Source organism: Nelusetta ayraudi, unplaced genomic scaffold, assembly GCF_046127955.1.
Source record: "Nelusetta ayraudi isolate G7.1 ecotype Tasmania unplaced genomic scaffold, CSIRO-AGI_Nayr_v1 ptg000004l, whole genome shotgun sequence".
Taxonomy (NCBI): Eukaryota; Metazoa; Chordata; class Actinopteri; order Tetraodontiformes; family Monacanthidae; genus Nelusetta; species Nelusetta ayraudi.
In genome coordinates, this window is record NW_027466054.1 from 11,037,496 (window position 1) to 11,065,312 (window position 27,817).

Below are 27,817 nucleotides of genomic sequence, written 5' to 3' on the forward strand. Positions count from 1 at the left end.
GTTTGCGTGGCTTGCTTGATGTTATCTAGCTGGAAGAGGAGCCCAGTCAGCCAGCCAGCTCAACAAGATCCACTCAGCTGGTTATAGTGCTTTTTTTCATTCACTGCTGGTCTTTGTGCTTTAGCCCCAATGCAAACTGGCCCCTGGAGGCGGAACGGATCTATACGTTCTAATTGCTCAGCAGAGTAGAAGTTGGGCCTATAAGTGAGAGTATAGAGAAGAAACGCTACTGGAAATTCATTGGTTGTGTTCCAAATGGCATGCTTCAATTTTTTTCACACTTAAATACATTTAATATTATATGGTGCGCTAATTTTGACAGTGTTGTCTGAGATGGCACACTACTGTTTATATACCAACCGAATGAATGAAGTTCATTCTGTCTTTTCTTGCGATTACTTCTCGTTGGTTCTTTTACACCATCAAACATCATGTGACACTCTGATGAAGGCAGAAGGATCTTTTAACTACGTCTGCGATAAAAGAACCAACGGGAAGTCTTTAGATACTTTCTGGAAGTGACAACATTTTTATGTTTAGTTTTTTTTCTATCACTCTTCCTTTTTGACAGCAAATTGCCAACAGACAGTAAAGTTCATCACGTAAACACCATGACTGATTAAAATGCGTCCCCGGAGCTGAGAGCGCAGCATCCAGCGAGCACATATGATCGTCGCACACTTACTCCTGGGTGTGAATGCAGTTCAAGAACTGACATGCATTAAGCGCCGAAGGATTTGAAACACAGCTCCTGTGCCCTCTTTGATATTCAGCTCTTTTAATCCCCACAGCGTCTACCTGAAAACAGCAGGTCGAGTTTCCCCCTTTCGTTTTTTTCTCCCCGTGCTTTCGTGTACTTGTTTTCTCCCTCGCTGCGGTGCTCTTCAGTCTTCTTCAATCTCCTTTGACAGCCACAGAAACAAAGTAGGGAATTGGCTGCTCTGTGTGTGTGTGTGTGTGTGTGTGTGTGTGTGTGTGTGTGTGTGTGTGTGTGTGTGTGTGTGTGTGTGAGACCGGGGGGGGGGGGCGACTGCTGGCTGTGAGTGCTGCTCTGGCTTTGTATTTTTCCCCCTCCGTGCTGATGTCATTAGATTAGAGAAAGACTTTTTTGTGCTCCCGAACAAGTGGCAGTCCCCCCCCACCCGCAAAAAAACCCCCCCAAAAATTTGGCTACCTCGAGTTGAACAAGTAGCCCCGTGTGTATGTGTGGATCAATGTTGGCGAGTAACCTATTACTAAGTAATCCACTACTGTCATAAAACTAGTTTTTTTTTTTAGTAACGGAGTAATGTTACGGGATTACTGTGGCAAAACTGGCAAAAAAATTATATCATCATTACTTTCTCAAGTAACAATTCCATTACTTTTCCAAAATATTTTGCAAGCTAAAATGTCTTATTACCCCCAAAATGTCTGAAATTTAGAAAAATAACCAAAAACAATGATGTCGCAGATTGATAATGCAGCCTTGCATGCAAAGTCGTTGATATAATAACAGCGATTGTGTTTGTAGCTGGAAATACAAACATTATTTTGAGTTCATCTCGTCTAAATGAAATAATATTGTGGTTCGTTGGACGTTATGTGCATTAAACAAGACGTTCTCTACTGGTGCTTTATCTTTTTTTAACTAAAGTGATGAGTCATTAGTAATTGATTTACTTATGAAACAAAGTAGTTAAAGAAGTAATTTTATTACTTTAAAAGAAGTAATCAGTAGTTGCATTACTTTTATGGAGTAATCCCAGCAACGCCGGTGTGGATGTATGCTCTTGTCCGAGGGATCCAAGTGAACAACCCATGCTTTTGTCTTCGCCCTGTCTGTCCAGCATTTCCTATCCACTTCATCTTTTCCCACCTCAGCCCTCCTCTGTCTTAACAACCTTAACAATTTCCTCCTGTGCATTCGGCTGCTCATGATATCTCTTTCCACCCTCTTTCTCTTTCTCTCCCCGCTCCGTTGCTCGGCTGTTTGTCCGTTGTCTCGTCCGCGTGCCTGTGTCCGCGTGTGGAGCCGTGTCTGCAGTGAGGCTGAGAGCCCTGCCCCCGTGTGTCAGGCTTGCCTGGAGAAAAAGTACGGAGGTCCTCTTGGCGGCGCATCAGCGAAGGCTGGACGAGGTCACAGCAAAGTTGTGACCTTCGGGGGCGTGACTGAGCTCGAGCGGACAGTGGGCACGGCCGTGGCGGGTGAAGGGGAGGAGTCAGGGTTGCTAAGACGACTTCTTTCCAAGGCGACTGTCGCCATGCCGACCATCGGTCTGAAAGTCTCCCAGCTCTCTGAGCGGGAAGGCAGGTACGAACGAGGCCCGGACACCAGACCGCTCGGAAGCCTTGCACATCAGTGAGGAGGAATGAGTAGTTTGTTTTTCATGTGACTGATTCCCCCTTCAGTTGCTCGCCAATCCTGCCCGATTTTAATTCTATTTTGAAGAAGTTGTCTGTTTGCTCCTGCATTTCACTGGTTGCCTGTAGTTTAAATTGGAAGCATTGGGTAGGCACACAGGAGCTTACACATACATGCATGTACCTGCTGCTGCTGCTGCTGCTGCTGCTGCCAGTGGCTTTTTAAATGAATTGGCTTGCCAGCTAGTTAGCTAGCTGGCTAGTTATGTGTATCATGGCCTGCTTCGAAGGATGCAATTGAAGGCATTTTGATAAAGTCTAGTTTCCAGGAAGGGCTGCACGTATGACTTGTTGGAAATCCAAAAACACTTGATAAAACAGTGCTGTTGCCTTTCTGCCTCTGACTTGCTGCTAGTGTAGACCCAGAGAGTGAGCTGACCATTCAGACAGAAAAAGGGAATCATTATTTCCACAGAAACAGCAGAGAAATCGCTTATCACTCAACAGCTGATATGACATCCAGACTCCATCCTATTTGCCAAATATTTTACTGCGATGGCTCTAATGGTGTTTTTGTGATTCACTTTTTTTTTTGCTATATTGTGCAGCCCGATTTAGATTGCACAGCTGAGTCATCCTCCACACTCCAGGCTTCATTGGGTGCAGTAAAATCTGTCAGTACCTCATGAGAGACAGTGTTCCTGTAGTTTCACTTGGAGATAGTGAAACGTTTTTGCCACTGCAGATTATAAATTGATCAAATGTAATGCAAAAATTATATTGTGACGTATCATTTTGAACTACCTTTAACAGTATCAGGCATAAACATCTTTATCAGGCTTGAAGACAAACAGGTTTTATTTATTTTATTTAAAAAATCTTAAAAGTCTGTCTAAATCTCACAATTTTGGTTTTCTCTTTTTCTCTTTTTTTGGGCTTTTTAAAAGTAAAAATGTTCTTTCTTGACTACAATGAATCAAAATGAATATTCCCTGACTATAAATATTACATGAGGACTGATTGTATCTCAGCAAAATTATATCAAATGTTGTGCAGCTGTTTGCTGCGAAACCACCGAAACTTAACCATTGAGATTTATTTCTCAATTTAAAAAAGCACTGACATTGCACTGTTCGTGTCTCTGTTGGTTGCAGCATTTACCTCAGCGCAAAAAGTCATGACAAGGCCTTCTGTGGAAATTTGCATTCTTTTTGCATGTCGTTTTCCTCAGCCGGCCCTGCCTAATTACACTGTTTATCTGCTCCTGCATTTACGTGCCTGGTCAATCGGCAGTTCAGGAGGCTTTAGTTTGATGTTTATGCTGCAGTTTGAGCAGTGATCTGATGCTCTCACAGCCAGGTCGACGGAACCGACCTCGCCCCCGACCTCGGCCCCGACCTCGGCCCCGACATCTCCCTCCCCTCCTGGGCCTCGAAAACCCCAGTCACACCTGCCGAGGTGGATGCGCGTCTGGCGCAGTATGAGCAGAGAGCGCAGGAGGAGGATGATGACGAAGAAGAAGAGGATGAGAAGGTGCCAGATCTTCAGAAGGATGACATGATGGCACGCAGGACGGGAGTTTTCCATAAACAAAGCGCTACCGCCGCCGCCGTCAACCGTTTCCTGCCTCTGCCTGCCTCCCAGCGCTGCACGAGAGGGGAAGTCGTCGCTGACGCTGCTCCAACAAGCAAAAGGGAGGTGCAGGTGGAGCAGAGCAAAGTCCTGAACGTCAGGTGGGCCGAGATTTCTAACAGAATGAGGAGGAACTAACAAGCTTGGCGTGGTTTACATCCTTCCCACACCGGTGTGCGAAACACCTGTCAATGTTTGGTGGGGGTCCCCATCCTCCTGATTGGTACTCAATAATACTCCTTGAATTTCCTTGAAATGCAAGAGGACTTGAAATATTTCATGGATGCAGGCCATGACAGTCTACGTAACAACACACACAAGCGATGAATAATAAACAGATAAAAGCTGCACACAGTAAAATAATAAGAAATGAATAATTAAATGAAATAGAAAAAAAAAAAAGAGAAAAAGATTGTTGATATATATAAAATATGAGACCAGATTAAATTTTGCTTTTTGGCTGTCATGGGTTAATCTGGGGTGGATGCGGGGGGTCGAACCCCTGGAACCCCCCTTTATTTCGCACACTGCCCCTACCACCCCTCCCACCTCCCACCCGGCGAGTTTCCTGACCTGCGGAGGTTTTTTGTCACAGAGCGGACCGACAGCAGGCTGGTCTCCCCATGGAGCCGAGTCGCCCGCTCCCCGGCCCGCTCCCCGACCCGCCCATGGTCGCGGGTGACGAGGAAAGCGAAAACGAGCCGGTGCCCGACCCGGAGAAGGACGACATGATGGCTCGTCGGACCGGGTCGCATAACAGTAGGGCAAACCAGGGGGCCAAGCAGTTCCTGCCGGTGCCCGGCACGGTGAGATACGCCGTGTCGCCGGTGTCCGCCATGAAGCCGCTGAGCAGCAGGCAGAAAGTGGCGGAGAAGGCGGCCAGCGGAAGGTGCGTTCGAACGGGGGGAGGCGGAACTCATTTGGCGCCGTGTGTTGAAACTAACGAGGCGTGATGATGATGATGATGATGATGATGATGACGACTCACTGGCAGCGGTGAGGCTCGTCAACCAGGACGGCCCCCGTCACTCACATGGACGCTGTTGTGGGTTTGTTTTGGTTCACTAACAGTGTGATCGCACTTGTGTGATAATAATATCAGCAGGCGAGCTGGAGCTTGGAGCTGGTTTTATTTTTGCTAATGACACGGTGAAGTTTGGATGTTGTTTGTTTGGATTTGCCTCTCTAGTTTCTGTCTGATTTTGTCACGTTGTGGGTGTACGCTGGTACACGTTTTAGTCTGGAGTCTTGAGGTTGTTTTTTTTATTTTATTTTTTTATGACTGAATCACAGTTTAAACAACTGCTGCGCTTTTCATTTTGTCTCTGGAATAAGGATGCAAATGATCGATTAATTCATTGATCGTTTGTTGACTGACCTCATCGATCGATTAATTGATAAGCTGAGAACCTAAATTTCACAATGAAAGATGTGTAAATAACACATTATTTAACCCTTAAATAATCGGTAATAATAATAATAATAATAATAATCGGTATTCGATTAATTGTTCATATCTCTAGTCTGGGATGCAAACTGCTTTGTTAGTCCAAATTACAAAGTAAAAGTAAAGATTTTGGGATGATTGCCCTATAAAAAGTTTCTAACTAAATTACAAGTTTAAGGCTGGGTCTGTGAGATGTAGTGGCACCTAGTGGTATAATAACATATTACAAACTATTTGATGTATATAATGCTCAGCGAATGGAGAAAAAGGCTCTTTGATACTCAAGCTGGGATTGCAATGGTTTGTAAAAAATAAATTCATCCAAATTCAAGAGCCTCCATATTGTCCAGGAGACGACGATAAACATCTCAAAACATTAGCAGATAAAACATAAAACATAAACTAGATTTACATATATTTAGTTTGTAATCCCCTATAAAAGACAAGGAGACTTCACCGTGGTTCAAAGTTTGAACACAAAGCACTGAAGAGCACATCAGCTGTCGCCCTGTGATCCAGTCTTGGTCCAAGCTGTGTTTCCTGCTAATCTTGGCTCTGTCACTGCGTTCTAGCGCCGTTGTTTCCGTGCAAGCAGAACCTCGGCCCCTGCCCTCCCTCCCTCCGAGTGCAGGGCTGAGAAAGCAGCAGCAGGAGGAGGAGATGGAGGATGGGAAGCAGAGGGACCTGACCACCCTCAACCCTCCCAAGTCCCTCTCCTCTCCTGCGTCACTCCCCTCTGCAGCTGCAGCACCCCCTGCTGCCCAGACTTGCAAAGTGGAGTCTGTGGTAGAAAAGCTTGGGGGGGAGGAGGGGGAGGGGGAGGAGGAGGAGGAGGAGGAGGAGGACAGGCAGAGGAATGTGAATGTGGAACCGCGGAAGACACCTTTCTGGATGGATGATGACGATCTGCCTCCCATGATGTGAGACTTGAACTCCCCCGTGTGTGCATGCGTCTTGACCGCTGCTCCTCTCAGGCAGACCTCATCCGGTCCATCACAGCTTGTCTGGAGGCCTGAGAGCGGCAGTGAACAGGAGGATCAGCCCTGACATGCTGTTTGTTTTCAAATGTCGCCCTTTCAAACCCACGCGTGACGTGTGACTCTGCCACCCGTTTGTTCTCACCTCTCTTTTCCTGTCGTTCACTTTATTGTGTCACTGTTTCAGGATGAGCCGCCGGGTTGCTTTTATGTCTGAGGAGACCCAGTAAGTCCTTCGGTGTGACGTTGGATGAGTTCTTGCATGATAAATACAATCTCGCAGTTTATTCAGCACCGTGCATTTTTTTCACCGTCATCGTTCGCTTCGGGGCTTGAAGTTCAGTTCGAACCAGACTTTGCGCTCTCTCGCTGTGAAAAGTGTAAAACCAACAGTGTAAAATCCAACAAAGCAAAGCAAATGTGGAACTTCGGGAGGGAGTTTCACATCATTCCAGTCTGGCTGATGAAAGAAAACACACGCAGCATTACCACATTAACTTGGAAGACAATAATGGAGTATTTGCTGATGTGTTATTTTTTTCCCCATCAGCTGGATTCCATTCATGCTGCACAGTTTCGTTCCTCCAGTAGTGAAGCTCCTCTTTTGCTGTGTCATGCATTTATTTTGCTTCAACATTGGTCATAATTCATGGCACGTTTTCTTTTCAATTCCAGTGGTCATGATTTTCTCATACTTGTAATGCTTGCTGGGATCATTTCAAACAGAAGGCAGATTTTTCTGCTTCAGACCCAAAACATCCTCTGCGTCTTTATCAGGAATTTTTATTGGCTTTTTTTTTTTTGTTGTTGAAACATTTGCCACGTGACGTAATAAAATACGATCCAGCAGAGATAAAGCTGCCTTTGTCCTCCCCAGGAGTGCGAGCATGGGCGACATGATCAGCGAGGAAGAAGTGGGATACTTGCCGCCGATGAGCCAATCCCGACACGAGCACATGCACGAGCAGTACAACAGCTTCGTGGAGGACGAGGACCACTGGCGAGACGTAAGAGGCTTATGTAAAACTCCAAGAAAAAGAAAAAAAGACGTTTAAAGGTCCAGTGTGTAATACTTTTAAGGAAGCGCAATGTTTTAAGACAGCCCGCCTGACAGCTCGTTTCATATTTAGGGCACTGTCTGGCCGGCTTCCCTAAAAAATGGCGGTGCAAGATAGCAGCCTACTAGGAGCAAGACACTTGCTCCATGTATTTTCTTATTTTATTTCTTTATTTCTATTTAGTTAATATATTTTTCTTCTCTTTGCACTATATTGTTGCTGTAATTATGCACTTTTCCCCAATATGGGATTAATAAAGGCATTCTAATTCTTCTAACATATACTTTTACGATTATACACTTTTATTAATGTATTTATGGGCAATATGTTGAGCTTTTATCAATATAAAAATCATAAATCAAGCCAAATTTTACACACTGGACTTTTAAATTTGACAAGAAGTACATTTTAATTTACTGTCTGGGTTTTTTTTTCCCTTCAACCCCTGCCAGGACTTAACTCGATGGAAGAACCGCCGTCGCAGCGCCTCGCAGGAGCTGATCAAGAAGGAGGAGGAGCGCAAGAGGATGGAGAAAAGGATGAAGGAGGAGGGAGGAGACAAGAGAAAAAGCATCAAGACCTACAAAGAGATCGTGGAGGACAAGTGAGGACAGACACAGAGCGTTCGGCGAACGAGCTGCACTCAGCAACGCCTCTGACTCCTGTCAACTGTCTCGTGTTCCGTCCGCAGGGAGCGCCGGGAGGCAGAGCTTTGCGTGGCCTACCGGAGTGCAGCCACTCCAGAGGAGGCCGCCATGGTGCTGCAGCGCTACGCCCTGCGCTTCACCATCAGCGATGCCACGCTGGACAGCCTGAAGGTGCCCAGGTCCGCCGCAAACTCCAAGATACCTGCCGACGAGCACAAGCCAGAGTCGAACGAATCGGAACCGGCAGAGCAGAACCACGCAGAACCAGCGGAGGCAGAGAGGAGCTCGGCAGCTCCGCATCAGCAGATGTCTGACTCGTCCACCAGCTCCCCGACCCTCAGCCCAGTCACCATCTCCAACGACGTGGCGCCCGAGTCGCAGCAGAAGTCTGCAGACGTGACAGCGGAGCAGCAGCAGCCGCAGCAGCAGCAGCAGCAGCAGCAGCCGCAGCAGCAGCAGCAGGTCGCTGGAGACCTGAAGCCTCTGAGCAAACACACTCCTCAGATGCCACAACCTCGGCCCAACGCCACTCAGCCTGTGCACCACACACTCCCCTCCCCTCAGTCTGGAGCCTGCAGAACGCTCCCCCTGCTGGCGGCGAAACCTTACTGCCAGCCAAGAGCCTCGCAGTCCGGACACAAGCCCGTCAAGGTGAGAGCTCCTCGTCTCCTCGTCAGTGAAACGTCAGAGGCAGCTTCACCCAGTGGGCAGATCCACTGCATGAAAGTGCTTCAATTGAATATTTATGCAGGAAGAAAATAATTATTCATTTGAATTACTTTGAACTTTGAAAATACAGCTTCCAGCTTCTCCCAAGCAAAATAATTTGTCTTGATGAGGATTTAAAGATTTTTGTCTTTCTACAAAAAAAAATGTTTCATTAGAGTTCAAATCATATCAAACTTTATTTATATAGCACCTTTCATACAAAAAGTGTTCACTGTGTTTTAACATAGTAAAAAAAAACATTACTGCATATAAGTCTCTGTATATCTTGATTCTAATCTGCTCCAGTCTCTGTCAGTCAGTGGTTCTTTTGTGGCAATTTTCCCATACATTTTGGTTTGTGTTAAAACAATCATGTTATACTAAGTTATTGTAAATACTTTGGATTGGGTTTTTGTAGCTTTTGTAACTGCTCACCAAGTCAAGTGTCATGATGTTTGTGCATATGATCTTTGTGTTTGAATCAGAGATAAAGAAGTTGAGGTCAACAGTGAAGGAATACAACCTTCCCTCAGTGACGTCACTTGTGTTTCTCCCTCAGATGGACGGTTTGATGAGAGTCAACGGAGAGGCGACGGATGTACCCGTTTCTGCTCCTGCTCCGGCTCCCTCCGCTCAGCACACGGCGGAAGACGTGAGAGATGCGTCCTCCTCGGCCCGGCAGGGAGACCTTCCCTCAGAGGTGACGAGAGCCGGTCAGGAGGCGGAGCAGCTGGAGGAGGAGGAGGCTGAGACGGCGAAGACTGAAGAGCAGAGACCATCTTCAGGAGCAGAGGAGCAGCCCGAACCTCTGCAGAGGGACCAGGAAGCTGAAACTCAGCAGGAGGAGGTGCAGATGGAAGAGCAAAAAGCACCCACGCAACCAGAGGAGCAGACACTGAAAGACGTAGCACCTTCTCCTCCTCCTCCTTCACGGAAAGAGGAACACACGCCGCCGAAGCCGCCCCGCCACCCGGAGAGCGTGCCCACGTTTTCCGGCTCGGCCATCAGCTCCCTGATTGGAGGCCGGAACCGCGTCGTCACCACCACCATTGTGACGGAGCTGACGCAGACTCGAGTGGAGCCTCTTCAGCCGGAGGGTCGGACCAACGGACAGGTAACGAGACCAGACCGACCGATAAACACATAATATGCAGTCCGGTTTTTTGTTTCTTGCCACTCACATTATTTTTTTCTTTTAACAAAGCTGAGCAAACCACAAACAGTCAGGCATGTTATTTGCGAAAACTTTTAACACAATGGGAAAGACGGACATATTTGAAGTAAGAAAGGTCTGCCAGTGAGTTTTGACATGAAATATGAGCAGTGCAAACAAATTGTTAGGCATTTGTCAATGGTTAATGTAACCCTCCAGTTCTTCCATGTATAGGGTCCCATCATATCCAACCCACTTTGTCTAGCGTTTGATAAAAGTGCCTTTCTGAGCGCACAGGGACAATGCAATCTTTTACAATAGGTAAATGTAATTTCCAATGCTTATCCACTCCTGTATTGTAGGTGGGTTTAGGGAGCAACCTAATGCCTTGCCTTGTAAATTTTCCCAGCGGTTATCAAGATGGAAAGAGCTTTGAGAGCCGAGAAAGTCAGAATCAGCTGCGCCGTCGTTCATAGATTGGTGGAACCCTAAAACCTCGCTGAGGGGAAACGGAGGCAGGCGGCTCTGAGCAGGAGGATGTTGTGATTTTAGTTTTCAGTTCAGCAGTTGCCTCGGGCCTCGGGGCCACTTGACAGACACGGTGGAAAACAAACACCTCCACCACTATCCCCACCCCACCAGGCCTCATTGTTTCATTTTTATTGGCGCAGAGTGAGAACACAAACAGGAAGGACAGCGTGAAGAATGGAGTAATTCATCCGGGTGGGGGGCGGTGCAGCGCGGCGCAGTGTACACACACGTCTGTCTGCTTGAGATTAGCACAACACACACAAAGGCAGTACTACTGAGAAGTTCTCAAACGACATCAAAGACGTGAAGTGTCAGCCATCTTGAAACTTGCACTTCATTAGAAAAGCAATAGAAACACGAAGATTCACTTGTTTCCTCTTGGGACCTTCTAATTGGGTGCAAACTGTTGTTTTCTTTCAGTCAGTGCTCAACAGAATTCTTTTTCAAATTTGCAGGCAACAAAGTATGGGAAATTATTGTATTACGGTTTCATTCTTTGGTGCGACATCCTGGAAGTTGAAGCTTGCACATGAAACCTGAAGCTTAAAAGCTACTGTGATTAAAAAAAAAAAAATCCACGTGACAAAAAAATCTCTCCGTGTCGTCGCTCTAAATAATGCATATGTCTCTGAAGCGGCGCCGCCTGCAAACGCAGAGAGAAAAGGCGACTTTAATCAGAAAGATTTGGGGTCATTTTGGACTGTAAATTTAAAGAAAGAAAAAACACTCCCCCAACGTTTCACATTCATTTTTAACATGCACATATTTATAGAAGGATAGCGTCAGAGACTCTTTGGGCTCATTGTTTTATTCATTTGGCTGATGGTTTGGTTTCCAGGTCAACGGTTCCTCGGAGGAGCTGAAGGCTCAGCCGGCCTCGCCCACCGCTGCCAGCAGCAGCAGCAGCACCCAGGATTTCTCTGCCTCCGTCACAGGTAGGAACGGCAAACCGCCATCAAAGTGTAAACACTTCCCCTTGTGTACTGTAAACACTGATTGGCCCGTCTCGTCCACAGAGTCGCTGGACGAGAGCAGCGTGACTGTGAGTATCTCCGTGCTGCTCCGTTGTGATTTTCTTTGATTTTTTTTTCTCTTTTCTTTGTTTCTCTTTCATCCTTAAATTTGATCCTGTCCTGAACCCTCGTCTCCCGTAGTGGCTGTCATCACACTTGTCCTCTCACCTTTCCTCTCTTTCTGTCCTTTTGGTCTGTATATGTGTGTGCGTGTGTGTGTGCGTGTGTGTGTGTGTGTGTGTGTGTGTGTGTGTGACTGTGGAATGGGGTCTGGTTAGATTGAGACCCCCATGTTGAACTTGGCTAAACGTGTTAATCACTGGGTCTGGGACCCCAACGAAGAGCGTAAGCGCCTGGAGAGTTGGCACCAGGAGCAGGAGCGCCTCCTACAGGTACACTGGTGCAATGCTGTGAATTTGCATGGTTCCCAGGGATGCACAGGACATGTGTGTGCCATTGTGAGAATGTTATATACGTGTGTTTTTTTTGTTGTTGTTGCATTTTTTGGTCTGTTTTTCGTGCATGCGACGTTAAAACGTGCGTAACACCTCTGTGCAGGAGCAATACCGTCAAGAGCAGGAGAAGCTGAAGCAGGAGTGGGAGAGAGCTCAGCTAGAAGTGGAGGAGGAGGAGCGGAAGCACAACGAGGAGGTGCGCACAACACACACACACACACACACAAACACTGACCCTGACATGAGATCGGGCTGCTGGGCGGCGGCCAGCGTGTCTCACATGCGGCGTTGAATGGTTTAGGAGAGGAGGATCCTGGAGGAGACCGTCACTCCGCTCACTCCCGCCAGCCTCCTCAACCAGCAGCCCGGTCAAACGGCCGTGAGCCCTCCGGGCACAGCAGGAGGAAAGGCAGACGCGCTGAAAAATAGCCAGATAATTCCGGCCGAGAGCGCGGAGCAGCACGCCTCCAAGCTGCACTTCTTCCAGGGTGAGATGGGCTGAAAATACACTCATATACAAACTGTACTAACCTGTAATTAAATTGCAGAAAAGAGGCACTAGAACATAACTAAAAGTTTCTTATCGTATCACTTGCAGAGTCTGATGTCTTAAAATTCATTGATACAGTATACTTAAAAACATTAGACATACTAGAATAAATAAAGAATAAAAGTCTTCCGATCAGTACTGTACTGATCAGTAAAGTTTTTTTAATTGAAAAAAAAAATATGAGTGTCTTAGAATTAATGTTAAACATACTGTAGTGTTTCTTTTTTGGGAGTTAAGTTTTGGAATGGACTCAGTGATGATTTGAAAATATTGAAGGGGAAAATATTTTGTGATTATAAGGATAAATTATTGAATTGTAATACAATTAAGAAGAATATTGTAAAGCATATTTTGTTTTGTTGTGTTTTTTTGTTCTTTTATGGTCTTTCCATTATGGTATATTACATATAATACATATAATCTTACAGACTGTATAGGATAGGCAAAAATAAGTCTTGGCTTCAGCCAATATAGCCTATACAGAGTATATACAAGTTGATTGCACAAAATATCCTTATTTACATTTTAAAGGGAAAAAAACACATGTGGAGGCTCGTTGTCTGCACACGTGTCGTGTGTGTGTGTGTGCGTACAAGGTTTGTGTGATAAACAAGCACGCTGTGGTGAACTCTTGCAGATTCGGCCCTCGACGGTCAGCCTGTGAAGAAACAGGAGCTGCTGAAGACGGCCTCTCTGGATCGCAACCCTCAGCTCAACCAGCCACATATCGTTAAGAGGTGTGCAGGGTATTTGCTGTGTTTTTTTCTCTGCGTGCAAGCATTCCTGAAGAGTTGATTGCGCAGTAATTACTTTCAGTCAGTCATTAAAATAAAAAAATCTGCCAAGTACAAGACACACAAAGCATAAATAAAATTCTCTCTGGCAGCAAATGAAGAAAAACAAATTAGGGAATATCAAATACTAGTATATGAAAATACACAACTTCTTTAAAGTGCAAGCACGATTCAAAGAAATGACAAAGACAAAAACAGGAATTTGATGCTAACATCCCATTTGTTTCAACTGCGTATGCTACATCCATCAGTGTGAGCATTAGCTCGTCCTTTAAACCTCCCTTCGTGAAAATGCTCTTCTACTCTCCTGTTTTTTTTCTCCTTTTTTACATTTTACTCGTTTGACGTAATACTTGCCCGTTGCGCTTGACGTCAGGTGGTCTACATTTCAAGAAACTGGATTGCGAAATTGCCTTTTTTTTGTAACCACAGATCTGAATCTCACGAAGATGTAACAAGAAAAGCGTCGGGGCAGCCGCCCTCTCCGAGCAGGTAGGGACGCCGCTCGCTCAAAAAAAAAACATTTTTTATGAGCGAGCGGTGAGTCGGTGAATTAGGCCTTTCTGTTTGAGGAGTTGAAAGGAAAAAAAGTTGGAGTCTAAAGTGCCTTTTGATCCTCCCACCCCGTGTGCGTACATACGTAGGTGTGTCAGCGGGAAGAGATTATGTTCCGGATGCTCTCAGCCGCTCGGGAAAGGAGCTGCCATGAACATCGACACGCTGGGGCTGTTTTTCCACATGCAGTGTTTCAAGGTACTTCTGTCTCATTTCACTTCTTAGTGTTCAGACGGTTTAAAGGGCAACAAAAAAATGCAGTTTGTGTTTACTCGTGAGCTCACGTCGTGCCGTCCTTCTCCACTTTTGTGCCAGTGCGGAGGCTGCAGTCGGCAGATGGGCGACGCCACCGCCGGCACTGACGTGCGCATCCGCAACGGTCATCTGAGCTGCCACGAGTGCTACATTGCGACCAGGGGTGAGTGAGAGTGGGCATGTGCAAAGTCTCAGATGGGTGTGAAGGACTGACCCGCTGCTACGGGCACATTTTAGGAAGCAAAGTCTTAATTTCAAGACCAACAAAACACATGGATATATGTGATATAATATCTGCATTGAAACAATGAAAACAGAATAGAATAGAATAGAATGCCTGAATTAATCCAAAATCAGGTAAATTTGCATAATTGCAGCAACTGTATAGTGCAATGAGAATGAAAATTATATTAGTTAAAAGAAATGAAAAAATGAAATAAAGTATTTATAGAGTAAGAAAACAAAAACAAGATATTTACATCTTGAACAGTTGATTATTTACAGTTATCTACATACTGACATGTAAATAAGCATGTCATTATTATATATTCTCAGTAAATACATTTTTAGAACTAATCCAGTCCAATGAATGTTTATAATAATAATTGTTCTGAAAAATATTTAATACAGTATAAATACATTCAAAGGTATTGCATACAAGGATTGCATATTCCTCAAAGGCTTCCTTTGCCATGAATAGAATTTCCAACTGGTCTTTACAGTTTATTTCAGATACATGGCTATTCCTAACATGCACACATCTTTTCTTTTTGCTCCAGGCCGAGGTCAGCCCACCACGCTATGATGAGTTTCTGCTGAACTGGAACCCCTCTCTGTCATTGTGAGGACATAGACACAAAAAAAGGAAAAATGTGTGGACCTTGATTGAAGCATCTCGGCTACTCTGGGAATCTCTGGGAATCTCCTTGGAACTATGGAATTATTATTGTTCTTTTTCCTGAACTGCACAAACAGCTTTATGAATGCTGCTGACTGTAACATGGCATGCACATACAGACCAGTGTGTGTGTGTGTGTGTGTTGTGCGTGAGTGTGTGTTTTGTGCGTGTCTGTATTACCTGTAAACATGTATACAGCTCTTGTATTATGTGTAGCATGTTTGTAATCTCAACAAAACAAACAGACAAACAAACAGCGGTTAGGTCTCTGCACATCCACATTCTGCACAAATGAGACGCAGGTTTCCAGTGTGTCACACAAGCTTCATCTCAGCGCTACACGTCTTTATCGCAATAAATCGATCGGCACATTTGAATCCGTCCATCAACCCCCGATGCCGTGCCCCCTCTGATTGTGACGTAAGGCTGTTTGGGTTGGATGACCTGGAGTAGCTCAGCCATTGCAATGCCTTACTTGTCATCACACCGTCTCGTTCATTTTGGATTTTGTGTTTACAAACTTTGCATGAAAGACAAACATATCTAAGTTATTGTAAGTGTCGTTCAGTTGGAGTAGCGCAACTTCAATCTTCTCCAGCGTACTGAACTTTAACTTTCCTCTCCTACGTTGTACTTTGTCATTATACATAATATTTTAGATTTCTAGCCGGGCATCTTGCCAGCTTTAGACACTTCTTCTTCCTATTTACTTTTTAAAGGTATGTAAATGCATGTTATGACGTTAACTCCTTCTTTGGATTTTAAATATTTTTCCCCCCCTTCGAGACGTTTTAGCCGTTCTTTATCCCTGTTCTTTATCGGATAGATTGACTACATCTGAATCAGTGCCTTATGTAATGAATGTGAGGGCTCAGTGTGCGAGAGGGAGTATTTAACACTCACACAGGCCTCTGGGATGGGAGGAGGTCTTCGCACATTGTGTGTGTGTGGGTGTGTGGGTGTGTGGGTGGGTGCGTATGTGTTATGTGCACGCGTGTTTGTGTGAAGTGGCGCACACGGGCTATTATGCAAGGTGTGTTTTTGACATGACACACGGTTCCCTACCAGCAAAAGAAGGTTGAAGGATCACCCTCTCCGTGTCGCCCCGTGTGTGTTTCCATCCCTTTGTCTGAGATGAACCAATGACAGAATAAATTGCTGCTTACCTGCTGATTATTTCCCAGTGTGACGACCCCAACCTGATGTCTCCCGATCTTTCCTGTCTGCCTACATCACAAGTATTGCCTCCACCGAATCTAAAGCTGAATGTCTCACTCCTCTGCGTCCTTGCCTCTAACCCGGTCGTCCGACAGTTGCTTTTATCACTCGGAGGGGTCGAGCACTCAGTTTGCTGTCTTTTATAGCAAGTGTATCTTTATTAATAAAAAATGTTTCAAATGTGTTTATGTTTCTTTTTTTGAGAGCTGTTCGATTGAAATGCAACTTCAAATTTGTATTAGTATGAAATTTGACACTGTGACAGACACTATCAACATGAATGCTTGAGCGCACATATTTTTTTTTTTCAAAATGCATGCACCCCTTGTTGCTATTTTCTGACACTTGGCAATGAAAAGCTTCTTCTGGCTGGGATTTTGTGCACTCCTGACCAGAAACAAAACACTTAACTTTACTAATTCTACCTAAAACACTCAGTAAATGGTAAATGGACTGCACTTCTATAGCGATTTTCCAGCACCTTCACGGTACCCCAAAGGCCTCTCATTCACCCATTCATACACCGATGGGTCACACTCAGTAAGAACGTTTCAAATCAAACAGATGCACTCCCAGTCATATGACGTCATATGCTTTATCTTTATAATCATATATTTGAAACACCAGTATTACCACCATATTCAGTCTCCTATTAAAAAAACACGTCGCCAACAGAAATGTAATTTACGGTATCACTGCGATCAGTTAAGTGCTTCTTATCAGCGGTGCGCGCTCCCGGGAGCTGCGATGCAAAGTCGGCAGGCGTTCAAATCTCTGCACGACCCCGCCCGGACGCTGTTTTGGGGCGCGGGCACAGAAATGAGGCGCTAACGCAGTGGTTCTTACTTGTGACCTACATATTTTTTTTCCCCTCATCATAAATTTTCCCGACCTAAATTTAATCCACAGCAAAGCAAGGCAGCTCACGGTCTTCAAAAACAAAATGCAGAGAGAAAAAAGACAAATAAAAATGCATAAATAGAGCACTAATATAGGAGAATAGAAATAAAAATATGAAAATAAAATGGAATAAGATGAACAAAAGCACTCAATCATAAGCATAGGAGAAAAGAAGAGTCTTTAACCTGGATTGAAAAACATTCACACTTGGGGCTGACCACTTCTGTTGGCAGATTATTCTATGCATCTGTGTGTGTGTGTGTGTGTGTGTGTGTGTGTGTGTGTGTGTGTGTGTGTGTGTGTCCCACTTTTGGGTCGCCACCCACCATTTGAGAAACGCTGCGCTAACGGGTCTCCCAGCAAGCAAATATCGCGGGATTTCATCTCGCATCTCTGTGCGTGGAGAGCCGGAGCCCTGCTGCTGTTGCTGCTGCCGCCGCCGCCGCCGCTCGCAGTGAGTCCTGTCGCAGGCGCCCCGGTCTCATCACTGGGCTGACGGACACGTTAGCGGCCTGGCGGCCAGAGACAAAGGGCTCACCGACCGACGGAAACCATGGCGCTGAGCTTGCGGGTAAGACGACGAAAGAATTGTGCGGGTTGTGTGTTTGTTTTTTGCGGGTTACTTCGACCGTCCTCCCCCAGAAGGCATACATGTTGTCCCGGCTTCTTTTTTATTTATTTATTTATTTATTTATTTTTTGTTCCCGCCGTGATGCTCCAGGTGTGAAGGGCATTAAAGGCAGCGCACGCTGCTGCTGCTGCTGCTGCTCCAGATCCGGGGCTTTTTTTGTGGAGGCGCCGTGATGCAGAGGGATAAAAAAAAAAAAAGAGCGCTAGAGGAGGCTGCGGAGGGAGAACAAGGCGAGCCTTCTGCGCCGTGTGCCGCCGCTGCCGCCGCCGCCGCCGCGGTGGTTCGGAGGGAAAAGTGTCCAGAGTGAGGGAGAGAGGAGGGACAGTGTCCAGCACGGCGGCTGAAAGGAGACATTGTGAGCTGTTGACGCTGTAAATTAAGGATGTTTTCCATCTGAGGCGCTGGGGGCGGAGGTGACGGCGTGACGTCCCCTCACGGCAGAGAGGCCCGGGATAGTTCATGGAGTCTGAACTTGCTCTCCTCTGGTCCACCACGTTTTTATCTAAGACATTGGAAGAAGGGGGAGAAAAGAAGAGAGGGGGAAAAAAAAAAAAAAAAAAAAAACAGAAGCGTATAAGGAGCAGCGTTCAGTTCAAAGCAGCTTCTGATATATCAAAGTTCACAATGGGAGGGAGAGGAGGGGGTATAGTTCAGTCTTCACCACCCCCCCCCTTTTTTTTTCTTTAACCACATGCGCGCGTGCGCGGGCTTGCGTGTGGTTAAAGCGCGTGCCAGGACACGAGGCACTTTTTTTTTTTTTTTTTTTTTTATAACTCTGACGTCTCAAAATAGGCCCCTCCAGTCAACTAGCAGCTCAGATCTCCGAGGCGGTGGAAAGGAAAACTGTAATTTCACCCCCCCCCCCCCATCCCCCCCCCCAGCACAGACAGACCGACGTAGTAGGAGCTATATCAAATCAAATCAAACTTTATTTATATAGCACTTTTCATGCAAAACGACAATGCAACCCAAAGTGCTTCACAAGATAAAACAAAAATGCAGAGAAATGCAACAAGATTAAAAAATGACTCCCTCCCACCCCCACATATGGACTCGCACCTCCACACAGACGCACACACTCGTACTCACACGCACGTACTCACACAAGTTGGGAGGATAGTACTAATGAGTGGCCACCCATACAGAGAGGCACCATAGTCTGCAGCATGTCTTTGTTAACAGAATGCAGTCTAACTTAATGTCTAAAATCAGGTCATTGATAATAAAAGATTTATTTACAATTTAAAAGTGCAATTTTGATGGTGACAGGTGACCTATGGACTGGACTGTTGATGTTTTGGGAGAGGTACGAGCTTATTGAAGTTCACAGAGTGAACATGGAATCTTTTTTGCTCATGGAGAGTGATGATGGACCAAGTCCAGTATTGTGTGTGTTGTGATCTGAGATGGAGCTTAAAACATAGGGGCTAGGACCTGGAGGACATCAGTCAGTAGCGGACGGACCAGTGTGTAGGTTTGGGGTAGTGGAAGGAGAGTGCGGTGATACACGCGTGTGGTACACCATATGCCAGGTTGGCGGACAACACGCAGCTGCCGGCCCTGTTTAAATGAAGGCCACCCGGTCCAAAAAGATGTTTCCTCTTCCAGAAAAGATTGAATTTGTCAATGAAGCCGACATTGAAGCGCCCAATGCGCCTGCCACAGGTGGGGGTGGGGCCAGAAATAAAAACACACATACCGCTTTTCCTCCAGACCTCCTCCCCCAGCTGCATTTTCCCTGCAAGGTTTTATTAGAGAGCCGTCATATTTTCCCCTGACAGCAGATGTTTTTTTGGGGCAGACAGAAAGGGGAGTGGAATGGGGTTAGGGTGTGGGGTGTGTGGGGGTTTAAACCCTCCTGCAAGCCCTGCACCGAGGCCATCCATCCCCCCGCTGCACCGTTTGTTCACATCTCAGTGACAGCTGAACGCCCCCGGGGCCAGAGCCTGGAGTTCCCACAGCAACCCCACCCCCTCTCCTTCCGGCCGCATACCCAACTGTAGCATGCAGACCTAGTTTGCAGCAATGTTTTCAATTAATCATAATTTGGGTGAATTGGGTGAAGAATGTGACCAGTTGTCAGCTGTCATGTGTTTGAGTTAGCCCTTTTCGTTTGGGTCTGTCCCCGGGACAAGTTTTGAGATTCACTGTGTCTGTTCCCACATGCCAGTCATGTTTTTTTGATGTCACTGTCCTAAATTTAGTGTTGCCAAAATTAAATACCGAAACACTGGTGCTAAAAGTCACTTAAATGTGAATTACTAAACTTAACATTGCAAATATAGTCCTCGCATTGGTATTTAGTTGCATTTCACTGTAAATATAGAGGCAGAACTCTTTCAATCACACCTAAAGTCCAGCTTGCTGATCTTTTAACCGTGGAGGTACTTCTTTACATATTCTTATTTAAATCTCTAAAAGTATAATAGATTATAAATTATATAATAAATTATGTATGTATATATACAGGGTGTCCCAAAATAATCAGGGACTGAGCCCCTGCGATTAGACCAGCTCTGAAGCAGAGCAGGTCATTGCAAGGCGAAGACCCGTTTGTTCTTTGTATGTTTATTATTATTTTTGTTTTTCTCGGCACCTGCGCTTCAACACTTCACTTGTTTGAAAAAATCTCAAAACAAAACAATCAGGAACCGTAGGTGTGACAGACTTGAAATCGGAGTATGATGTAGACCACACCTTCATGACCTACTATCATTGAAAACATTGTGATAGAGGCTTTAGTTTTCATTTTACGGCCCTTCAAAGTAAAGGTCTTTTTCACAAAAATTTTTAACCCCATTTTCACCCCTTTCCCATATTCCAAAACTCACCAAATTTTGCATGCAGGTCGGACCTGCCCCAAATTTGGATTTCTTGAAAAAGAAATTCACATCCACTCAATAGCGCCCCCTAGACAAAATGGGGACTGTCTACCCCACTTTCACCCCCTTAATATGCTTTGATTCGCACCAAATTGTGATCACTTGTCACTTGGTGACAAAATCAGGGCAAGAGCTCCTCCAGAGCGCCACCTACAGGCCGAGATGTAAAAAAAACACTAAAATGGTCGTAGCGCCCTAGGAATGTCGGATCGACATGCAACAAAAACCCACACATTGGTCTCATCAAGCTCTATGTTGCGTACACTCTAACTTTTTTTGTACGACATACAGAAAGTGAGATATTTGAATTTGTTTGAAATGCCCCCAAGTCGAACTGTCTGTTCATTCACTGGCCATGCCTACACCGTTATTCACACCTGGATAAAAGTTACACAGTTAGATTCCTGAAGACCTTGGCTCAAAAATGATACCACTATATTTCCTGTAGATGCAGAAATGGCCGAGTTGGAAGCGTTTGTTTCCCAGGTTTCAAAAACCGAGACAAACTTTAATGGCCGTAGTGCCCCCTAGGAAAGTTGCATCGAGGTGCAACAAAAACCCACGCGTTCGTCTCATCAAGCTCTACATTGCGTTCGCTCTAATTTATTTGATACGACAAGCAAGAGGTGACATATTTCAAGTTGTTTAATATCGCTCAAAAATGTACTGTTCGTTTTTGAACTGAATATGAATATATCGCAGGCAATTGCACTTTGTTTTCTGATGTCTCCAATTTTACAATTCTATGCACTGAAAAAAGTATAAGACAATAAACAATGTTTACCAGCCTCTAAATCATTGTGTTCATTCTTCATATTTATGGATATAGTTAGAACGTTGGATCGGCTTTGAGCATGAAAGATCCACAATGCAGAACACTGACTGCATAAACGCTGGCTTGTGATTGGACAACGCCCCATAAAAACAGACATATAACTGCAGCTCAGCCCTCAATACTCACTCCCTTTTCCAAATGCAATAAGGCATTCACAATTCTCCTTACTGCAATTAAGGAAATATGTATGTAAGGTTAATTTGCATAGGCATGTGAATCTTTGTGTACATGTTGACTTGGGCTTTCCTCCCGTCAAAATGCTGCTTTGATCATGTTCTGCCTGTAGACAGGGTATTCATGTGTCACAATTTGGACATTCTGTTCCCCCACTTTAAGTCTTTACTATCCAGCCCATTTCATGTAGACGCAGAAATGACCGGGTTCGTAGCGTTTGTTTCCAAGGTTGCAAAAGCGGAGCTCATTCAAACACCCACGTGTTTGTCTCATCAAGGCCTAAAATTTACATTTGACAGCCTCATCCAAAAAAAAAAAAAAAAAAAACTGGAGGTGAAAAATCTGCATCAGTTGCACACACAGGCTTATGATTATTTAGACTTCTTCCAGAGTCCACAGATGTCGGGGGGCGGTGTCGGCAGAGGTCGGGGGTCGGCATGCTAATCACTGTTTCAGTTCGTCCTTTACACTTTTAAACACACTACACTGCCAAAACGCAATTGTTCAGTATTCATATTATTGAAATCTTATTTTACTTAGACTTATATACTGGTTTATACATCTTTTCTGAAAGTGCTGCCAGTTTGTCAGCTGCAAGTCCATGGGGTGGGCTCAGTCCCGCCAACCCTGCTTGCAGGTTTAATTGACCTTATTTTAAAAGCAATTATCTTGAAAACGTCTAAGTCTAGCTCAATGAAATTGAAGAGTTTAGGTGTTGAACATCATAAGTTTATTATGATACCGATTTCATAAGTGTTCACATGTTAACTGGGTGACTGTGTTTGTGCGCATATTTATATCTATCTATCTACCTATATATATATAAATATATATATATATATATACATATCATATAAAGTATAATAAAATGAGTTTGATTGAAGTGAAACATTTATTACTAGCCTATAACCCAATGCTAAATACTGTCCTACAATTCATAAAAAGGCATACTTTTAAGAGTCATATAGACTAGGAATTAGCAAGTTAGTGAAGTGACTGTGAACTGTCTGACAGCATGTTTCCTACTACCGGTACTAACTAACTAGCACTGGACACACTGGATCATGTCGAGATGAATAACAACAGTCTCACATCTTGCTTTTTGCTTTTGGAAATGTTCACTTAATTTAAGAGATACAAAAGGGGAATCGAGTTTTGGATCACACTTCCTGTTTCTTGCAGTTGCAGTTGGCGAGCACGAAGCATCTCCTTCCGTGTTAGATGGCCACCATGGAGCTGAGATAACCTCTTTCTCCTCCGTGACCCGGATCTGATGCAATCATGGGAACGTGGCGGAGTCTGCGGGTGGCGTTCGGCCTGGGCTCTCTGTTTATGGTCCTGCTGATCATCGTCTACTGGGACGACATCGGTGGCGGCTTCAACCTCTACCCGCTGCAGGACCGCAAGCATGTGTCACATGGCTCTGCCTCTGACCCTCGGACCACAACTGGACCCTCGCATTTTATTCCCAGCGGCGCTGACCGCGCCAGTTCTTCCAGGAACCTTATCGCCACCGCCTCCAATAAAACACTGGGTCTGGAGGTTGAGGAGAAGCATGTAGAGGTGATGGAGGAGGAGGACAGGGACACACTTGAACAAAGAAATGAAGAAAGGACAGGGAACACAGAGGAGGCACAGGAAGAGGAGGAGGAAAGACACGAGACCTTTGTGGATGAGGATCAGGAAGTGAGGAAGAGGAGGATCACTGACATGTGCTCTGGGGTGGATGCGACGGAATTCCCCGGCAGGACTCGGGCTTTCGAGCAGATCCCAAACAGGGAACTGGATCACCTGATCGTCGACGACACGCACCAAATTATCTACTGCTTCGTTCCCAAGGTACCGTGCGTCTTGCATGATTAGTTCTAGCAAACTGTGGTTGCTAAATTTAGGCCGTCGTTCCATTTTTTTGTTTGTTTTTTGTCTTTTTTTGTCTAACGGCTAGAAAGAGACCTGCACGCTCAGACAGAAATGTTTACAGTCCTCGTGTTCTGTCCTTTTTCCTTCCCTCTTGTGGCTCAGGTTGCATGCACCAACTGGAAGAGAGTGATGGTGGTTCTGTCTCAGTCTCTGATCTCGCCCTCGTCAGGGAAACCTTACAGTGACCCGGAGGCCGTACCTCCCGAGCTCGTACACAACTCCTCCCTTCACCTCACCTTTGCCAAGTACTGCCACTCTGCAAACACTGTATCAGTGCCACACAAAGACAAATTCATCTCTTTTTTTGAGTATTGGTATTTATGGAATCGAGCTGGAAGGTGTGCGACCCCGAATGCAAGAGAAACGCTCATGCAAAAATCGATGAAATGACAATATTTTATGTTATCCTCAGTGGTGTAATTTAGTTTATTCTAGTGGGTAAACTCTGATTTTTTTCCCCCTCTCAGCCAGCCTCGTACACGTTTGACCAGCAGCAGCTGCTTCTAAACAGCACAAAACATCATGATCCATGATCACCATGCTCAGTAATGCATTAAGTATGCATCCACATATAAGTGAGATCATGAAAGACTGATTATGTAGTGTCAAAATATATAAATATATGTATTAACAACACAAGATATGCAACAGTAATTTAAAGCTGGACAACAGCAGTCACGAAACCAATTTGCAAAAATAAAGAAAAAAATAATAGATAATTGACACACATTAAAAAAAAAAAAAGTTTCATCGATTAGGGGAAAAAGTGGTGCAAACACAAATTCGCTAAAGCGCCGCTAAATGGCAGACTATCTAACAGATCAGAACATAAAGTGTCCTTTTAATCTCATTTCTGAATGGAAAAGTGAACGTTATGTCAAAAGAAAAACTGATGTGTATCTTTGCGCATCATTTTTAGTGGTCCGTTTCTAGTGGTCATACGCCTTATACCTGGGTTTCATGTAGACTACACCACTGATTATCATGACACGTTATGTTAGATGTATATATATACATATATATATATGTTTTTTTTTTTTATCAACTATTACCATTACCATAAATTCAATCACATGTCTCCCCGGTAAAGTGTGCACATTTTGGGGCTGGAGAAATACTCACGCTGTCTGATGGCTTTTTGACCTTCCATGCTGTTGCTCCCAGCACTGTGTTGCTGTGAAGGAGGAGTTTAAATAGACTCGTATCCAAAGCAAAACAGCGAGTCAATGAGAAAAACAGAACAGAAAAAATGCGGAAACGCAAACGTGGTCAGGCAAACACAGCATACCTCTCAAACCCACAGTGACGGTGAAAGTAAACAGCTACGTCTGCTAACCTTGATCTTCTCAAATGATAGGGAGTCAGTTTGGGAATATGAATGAGTGTCTGACACTGTCTAAGGAAACTTGTTCTTATCTAAAAACACTTCTCAAACTACTCTCACTTTTACATTTATTTTAATTATTTAGTGGCGTATGAAGAGGTGCAGTCAGATTGTGAGAACTGTGAAGTTCTGCCTTTCAGAGGCCAAAGTCATCGACAAAATAGACCCTGAGAAAAGGGGGTTGTGTAACAGGAGAAGCTAGTTACAAAATAGACACTGAGAAGAGAGTTGTGTAACAGCCTCTCCTCTGTGATGATCATGTCGCAGATAATTCTAGATAGGCTTGAATTTTTCAAATATTTTTCTTCATTTTCTTTTTTCCTAATCCTGTCTTTTACGAGATGCTTTTGTGTCCGACCAGGTTTTGGCGTCATTATGGTTCTCTTTCCCGACACCTGATGGCGCTCAAGCTCCAGCACTACACAAAGTTTCTGTTCGTACGAGACCCTTTTGTTCGGCTCATCTCAGCCTTCCGGAACAAGTTTGGAAGGTGTGTGTGTGTGTGTGTGTGTGTGAGAGAGCGCATAGTCCCACTCCAACACACAGCGGGGCCAAAATTTTAGTCTTGGACAAAGTCGCTCGGCAACATTGATATTTATTGAAAAAATCTTCCTCCAGATAGAACAGTGAACCTTTTTATATGGACCCAAGCAAGTTTTACTTCAACCTGAATATGGAACAAGCAAAGCTTTATACTATGCAATAAATAACCTAATATTGCACACATGCAAAATTGAATTTCAAATTTGAAAAAAACTTAAAAATTGTATGCCTCTTTTTATTTGCAGGCTTCTGATTTAAATTTCAACTGTAACCTTTTTCCACGGGCTAATAATACATTTTCAAATAAAATAACAATAAACCAATGAAGTAATAATAGTATCCTTTCGTGAACGTCCTGTTCTGCTTGACATGCCAAAATATCAGCAGAGCATTCTGGGATTTGTAGTCTTAGCGGTACATGTGCTGCATAATACTGGCGGGCAAGCTCTAGAAGTGATTTTGTGTTGCCTTGCAGGCCATATATAGTTACACTGCCGGCCAGAGTTTGACACCTGTGCCATTGTCCTTTTGAGCTAGACATTGTGCTTCCTTTTCAATGAAAAGGCACTTTCACTGCTTTCCTTATTTCACTGGACGCGCGTGTGTGTTGCCACTGTCTTTCCTCAAAGGCCCAATGAGGACTTCTACAGGCAGTTTGGTTCCGTCATGCTGCATCGTTACGGTAACGTGTCGGGCCGTTTGCCAGAGACGGCAGCGGAGGCGTTTGCAGCTGGGGTCACGCCAACGTTCCAGCAGTTCATCACGTACCTGCTGGACCCAGAGACCGAGAAGCAGAGTATCTTCAACGAACACTGGCGCCAGGTGTGTTTTTCCTCGCTCGGTTCATGGGCACACAAGGAGTTTTACACCTACTTCACGTGTCACTTCTTAGATATGGCACTGCAAGATATGTGACTCCTGACTGTTTTGATCCCAGTATCACACCAACAGACATGCAACAATAATTATGACAGTTTTTTCTCTTATAACAGACACATTATTTTAAAATGTTATTTTGCCTTGACATGTTTCGACGGTAGCTTCCGTCTTCCTCAGAAGGTCACCTGGGTGGTGTTGTGTGACGCGCTTGTGTGGCGCCGTCCTGGAAGGGAGGAGCGGACCAACCAGCTGATAAATTCGGGTCACAAAACACCACCCAGGTCATCTTCTGATGAAGACGCAAGCTACTGTCAAAACATGCCAAGGTACGAAAAACACCATTTTAAAATAGCGTGTCTGTTACAAGAGAAAAAAAACGGTATAAATTGTATATACCTTATGAAGACACAATGAACCTTATTCAGTTATACAACAATCATTTTTTTTTTACCTTTTTCACCTGAAATTCATTGCAGTAAAAGCTTTTAGGAATTACCGCTTTATCTTCACTGACGCAGACCGTATGCCCTGTAATTTCTTTAACAATAACCCGGCAAGATTATGCAGCCATTATCCCCTAGCAAAACAGCCGTTAGACAAAAATATTGCATAAAAAGTCACAATTACACATGTATCGCCAACCTGCCCATTGTGTTGTTTCAGGTGTACCGCCTGTGCCACCCATGCCAGGTGAAGTACGACTTCATCGGCCGACTAGAAACCCTTGAAACGGACGCGGAGCACCTGCTCAAGCTGCTGAAGGTGGATCACCTGGTACACTTCCCCTCCGGTGCCCGCAACCGTACTGCAACCAGCTGGGAAAGAGCCTGGTTTGCAAAGATTCCCATGGAAATGAGGAGAGAGCTGTACAAGCTGTACGAACCCGACTTTGAGCTGTTTGGTTACCCCAAGCCAGACAGCGTGCTTCACGAGTAGACCACATCAAGCCAAAGGCCCGCTGGGATCTGCACTGTGTGTAGAGCCCACACCTGAACAACCCATGCACAGCCAGCAAATGCCTTTTTCAAAGACCAATATGTGACGTTTGATGTTTCCTCAGCTCTGTGCATACCTCAAAATGACTGAAGTGCCTGAAAGTATTTTATTTAATTTTACGTCGTCTAAGCACACTCGCTTTCAAGTTGCATTTTGCAGTCATCTTTACACATGTTCGGGCACTTTAAATTGGATTTTGTCTATAGTATTTTTGGTATAATAAGTTATAGGGATGCGTCAAGGGATATCAATCAGATGACTTGTTAAAGGGAAATGTTCTGAAAAGAAATAAAGTTTTATCCGTAAACATCTGAGTTTGGGGTTTTGACACAATTTTGATCAAATGCTGTCGTTTTTTCCTGTTTGTCTCTGACGAAATTGCATATGAGGGTCTAAGTGTCTTCAAATGAATATCCAATAGACATCTAGTTTCATTTTG

General features: G+C 44.7%; 2 protein-coding genes across 11 annotated transcripts in view; both read left to right on the forward strand.

Annotated features, from left to right (window-relative positions):
• LOC142893754 (LIM and calponin homology domains-containing protein 1-like) overlaps positions 1-16,418 on the forward strand; it is a 31,023-nt gene extending 14,605 nt beyond the window's left edge. For 3 of the 10 annotated variants that reach the window (XM_076034633.1, XM_076034625.1, XM_076034660.1), the window contains 19 exons: positions 2,027-2,293; positions 3,699-4,076; positions 4,571-4,864; positions 5,995-6,342; positions 6,587-6,625; positions 7,277-7,406; positions 7,910-8,061; positions 8,149-8,755; positions 9,372-9,926; positions 11,335-11,431; positions 11,513-11,538; positions 11,788-11,901; positions 12,068-12,160; positions 12,266-12,452; positions 13,152-13,251; positions 13,741-13,800; positions 13,953-14,061; positions 14,179-14,281; positions 14,898-16,418. In XM_076034633.1, the coding sequence (XP_075890748.1) occupies positions 2,027-2,293; positions 3,699-4,076; positions 4,571-4,864; positions 5,995-6,342; positions 6,587-6,625; positions 7,277-7,406; positions 7,910-8,061; positions 8,149-8,755; positions 9,372-9,926; positions 11,335-11,431; positions 11,513-11,538; positions 11,788-11,901; positions 12,068-12,160; positions 12,266-12,452; positions 13,152-13,251; positions 13,741-13,800; positions 13,953-14,061; positions 14,179-14,281; positions 14,898-14,923 (3,685 nt within the window). In that variant the 3' untranslated portion in view covers positions 14,924-16,418. The remainder of the gene's footprint in view (positions 1-2,026; positions 2,294-3,698; positions 4,077-4,570; positions 4,865-5,994; positions 6,343-6,586; positions 6,626-7,276; positions 7,407-7,909; positions 8,062-8,148; positions 8,756-9,371; positions 9,927-11,334; positions 11,432-11,512; positions 11,539-11,787; positions 11,902-12,067; positions 12,161-12,265; positions 12,453-13,151; positions 13,252-13,740; positions 13,801-13,952; positions 14,062-14,178; positions 14,282-14,897) is intronic. The other 7 variants (XM_076034641.1, XM_076034649.1, XM_076034677.1 and 4 more) reach the window with 7 other exon arrangements.
• Positions 16,419-17,531: 1,113 nt separating this feature from the next.
• On the forward strand, positions 17,532-27,692 carry LOC142893804 (carbohydrate sulfotransferase 12-like). Its single transcript, XM_076034712.1, has 6 exons — positions 17,532-17,705; positions 22,839-23,495; positions 23,679-23,821; positions 25,322-25,450; positions 26,133-26,325; positions 27,046-27,692. The coding sequence occupies exons 2-6, from the start codon at positions 22,938-22,940 to the stop codon at positions 27,316-27,318; spliced, it is 1,296 nt and encodes a 431-aa protein (XP_075890827.1). The 5' UTR covers positions 17,532-17,705; positions 22,839-22,937; the 3' UTR covers positions 27,319-27,692.
• Positions 27,693-27,817: the final 125 nt, after the last annotated feature.

Bases quoted from the DNA above. Each gene is read 5' to 3' on its own strand.
- LOC142893804 (XM_076034712.1), top strand. From the start codon at position 22,938: ATGGGAACGTGGCGGAGTCTGCGGGTGGCGTTCGGCCTGGGCTCTCTG. The intron at 25,451-26,132 runs GTGTGTGTGTGT...CTTTCCTCAAAG, and splicing joins TTCCGGAACAAGTTTGGAAG to GCCCAATGAGGACTTCTACA. The intron at 26,326-27,045 runs GTGTGTTTTTCC...GTGTTGTTTCAG, and splicing joins TCAACGAACACTGGCGCCAG to GTGTACCGCCTGTGCCACCC.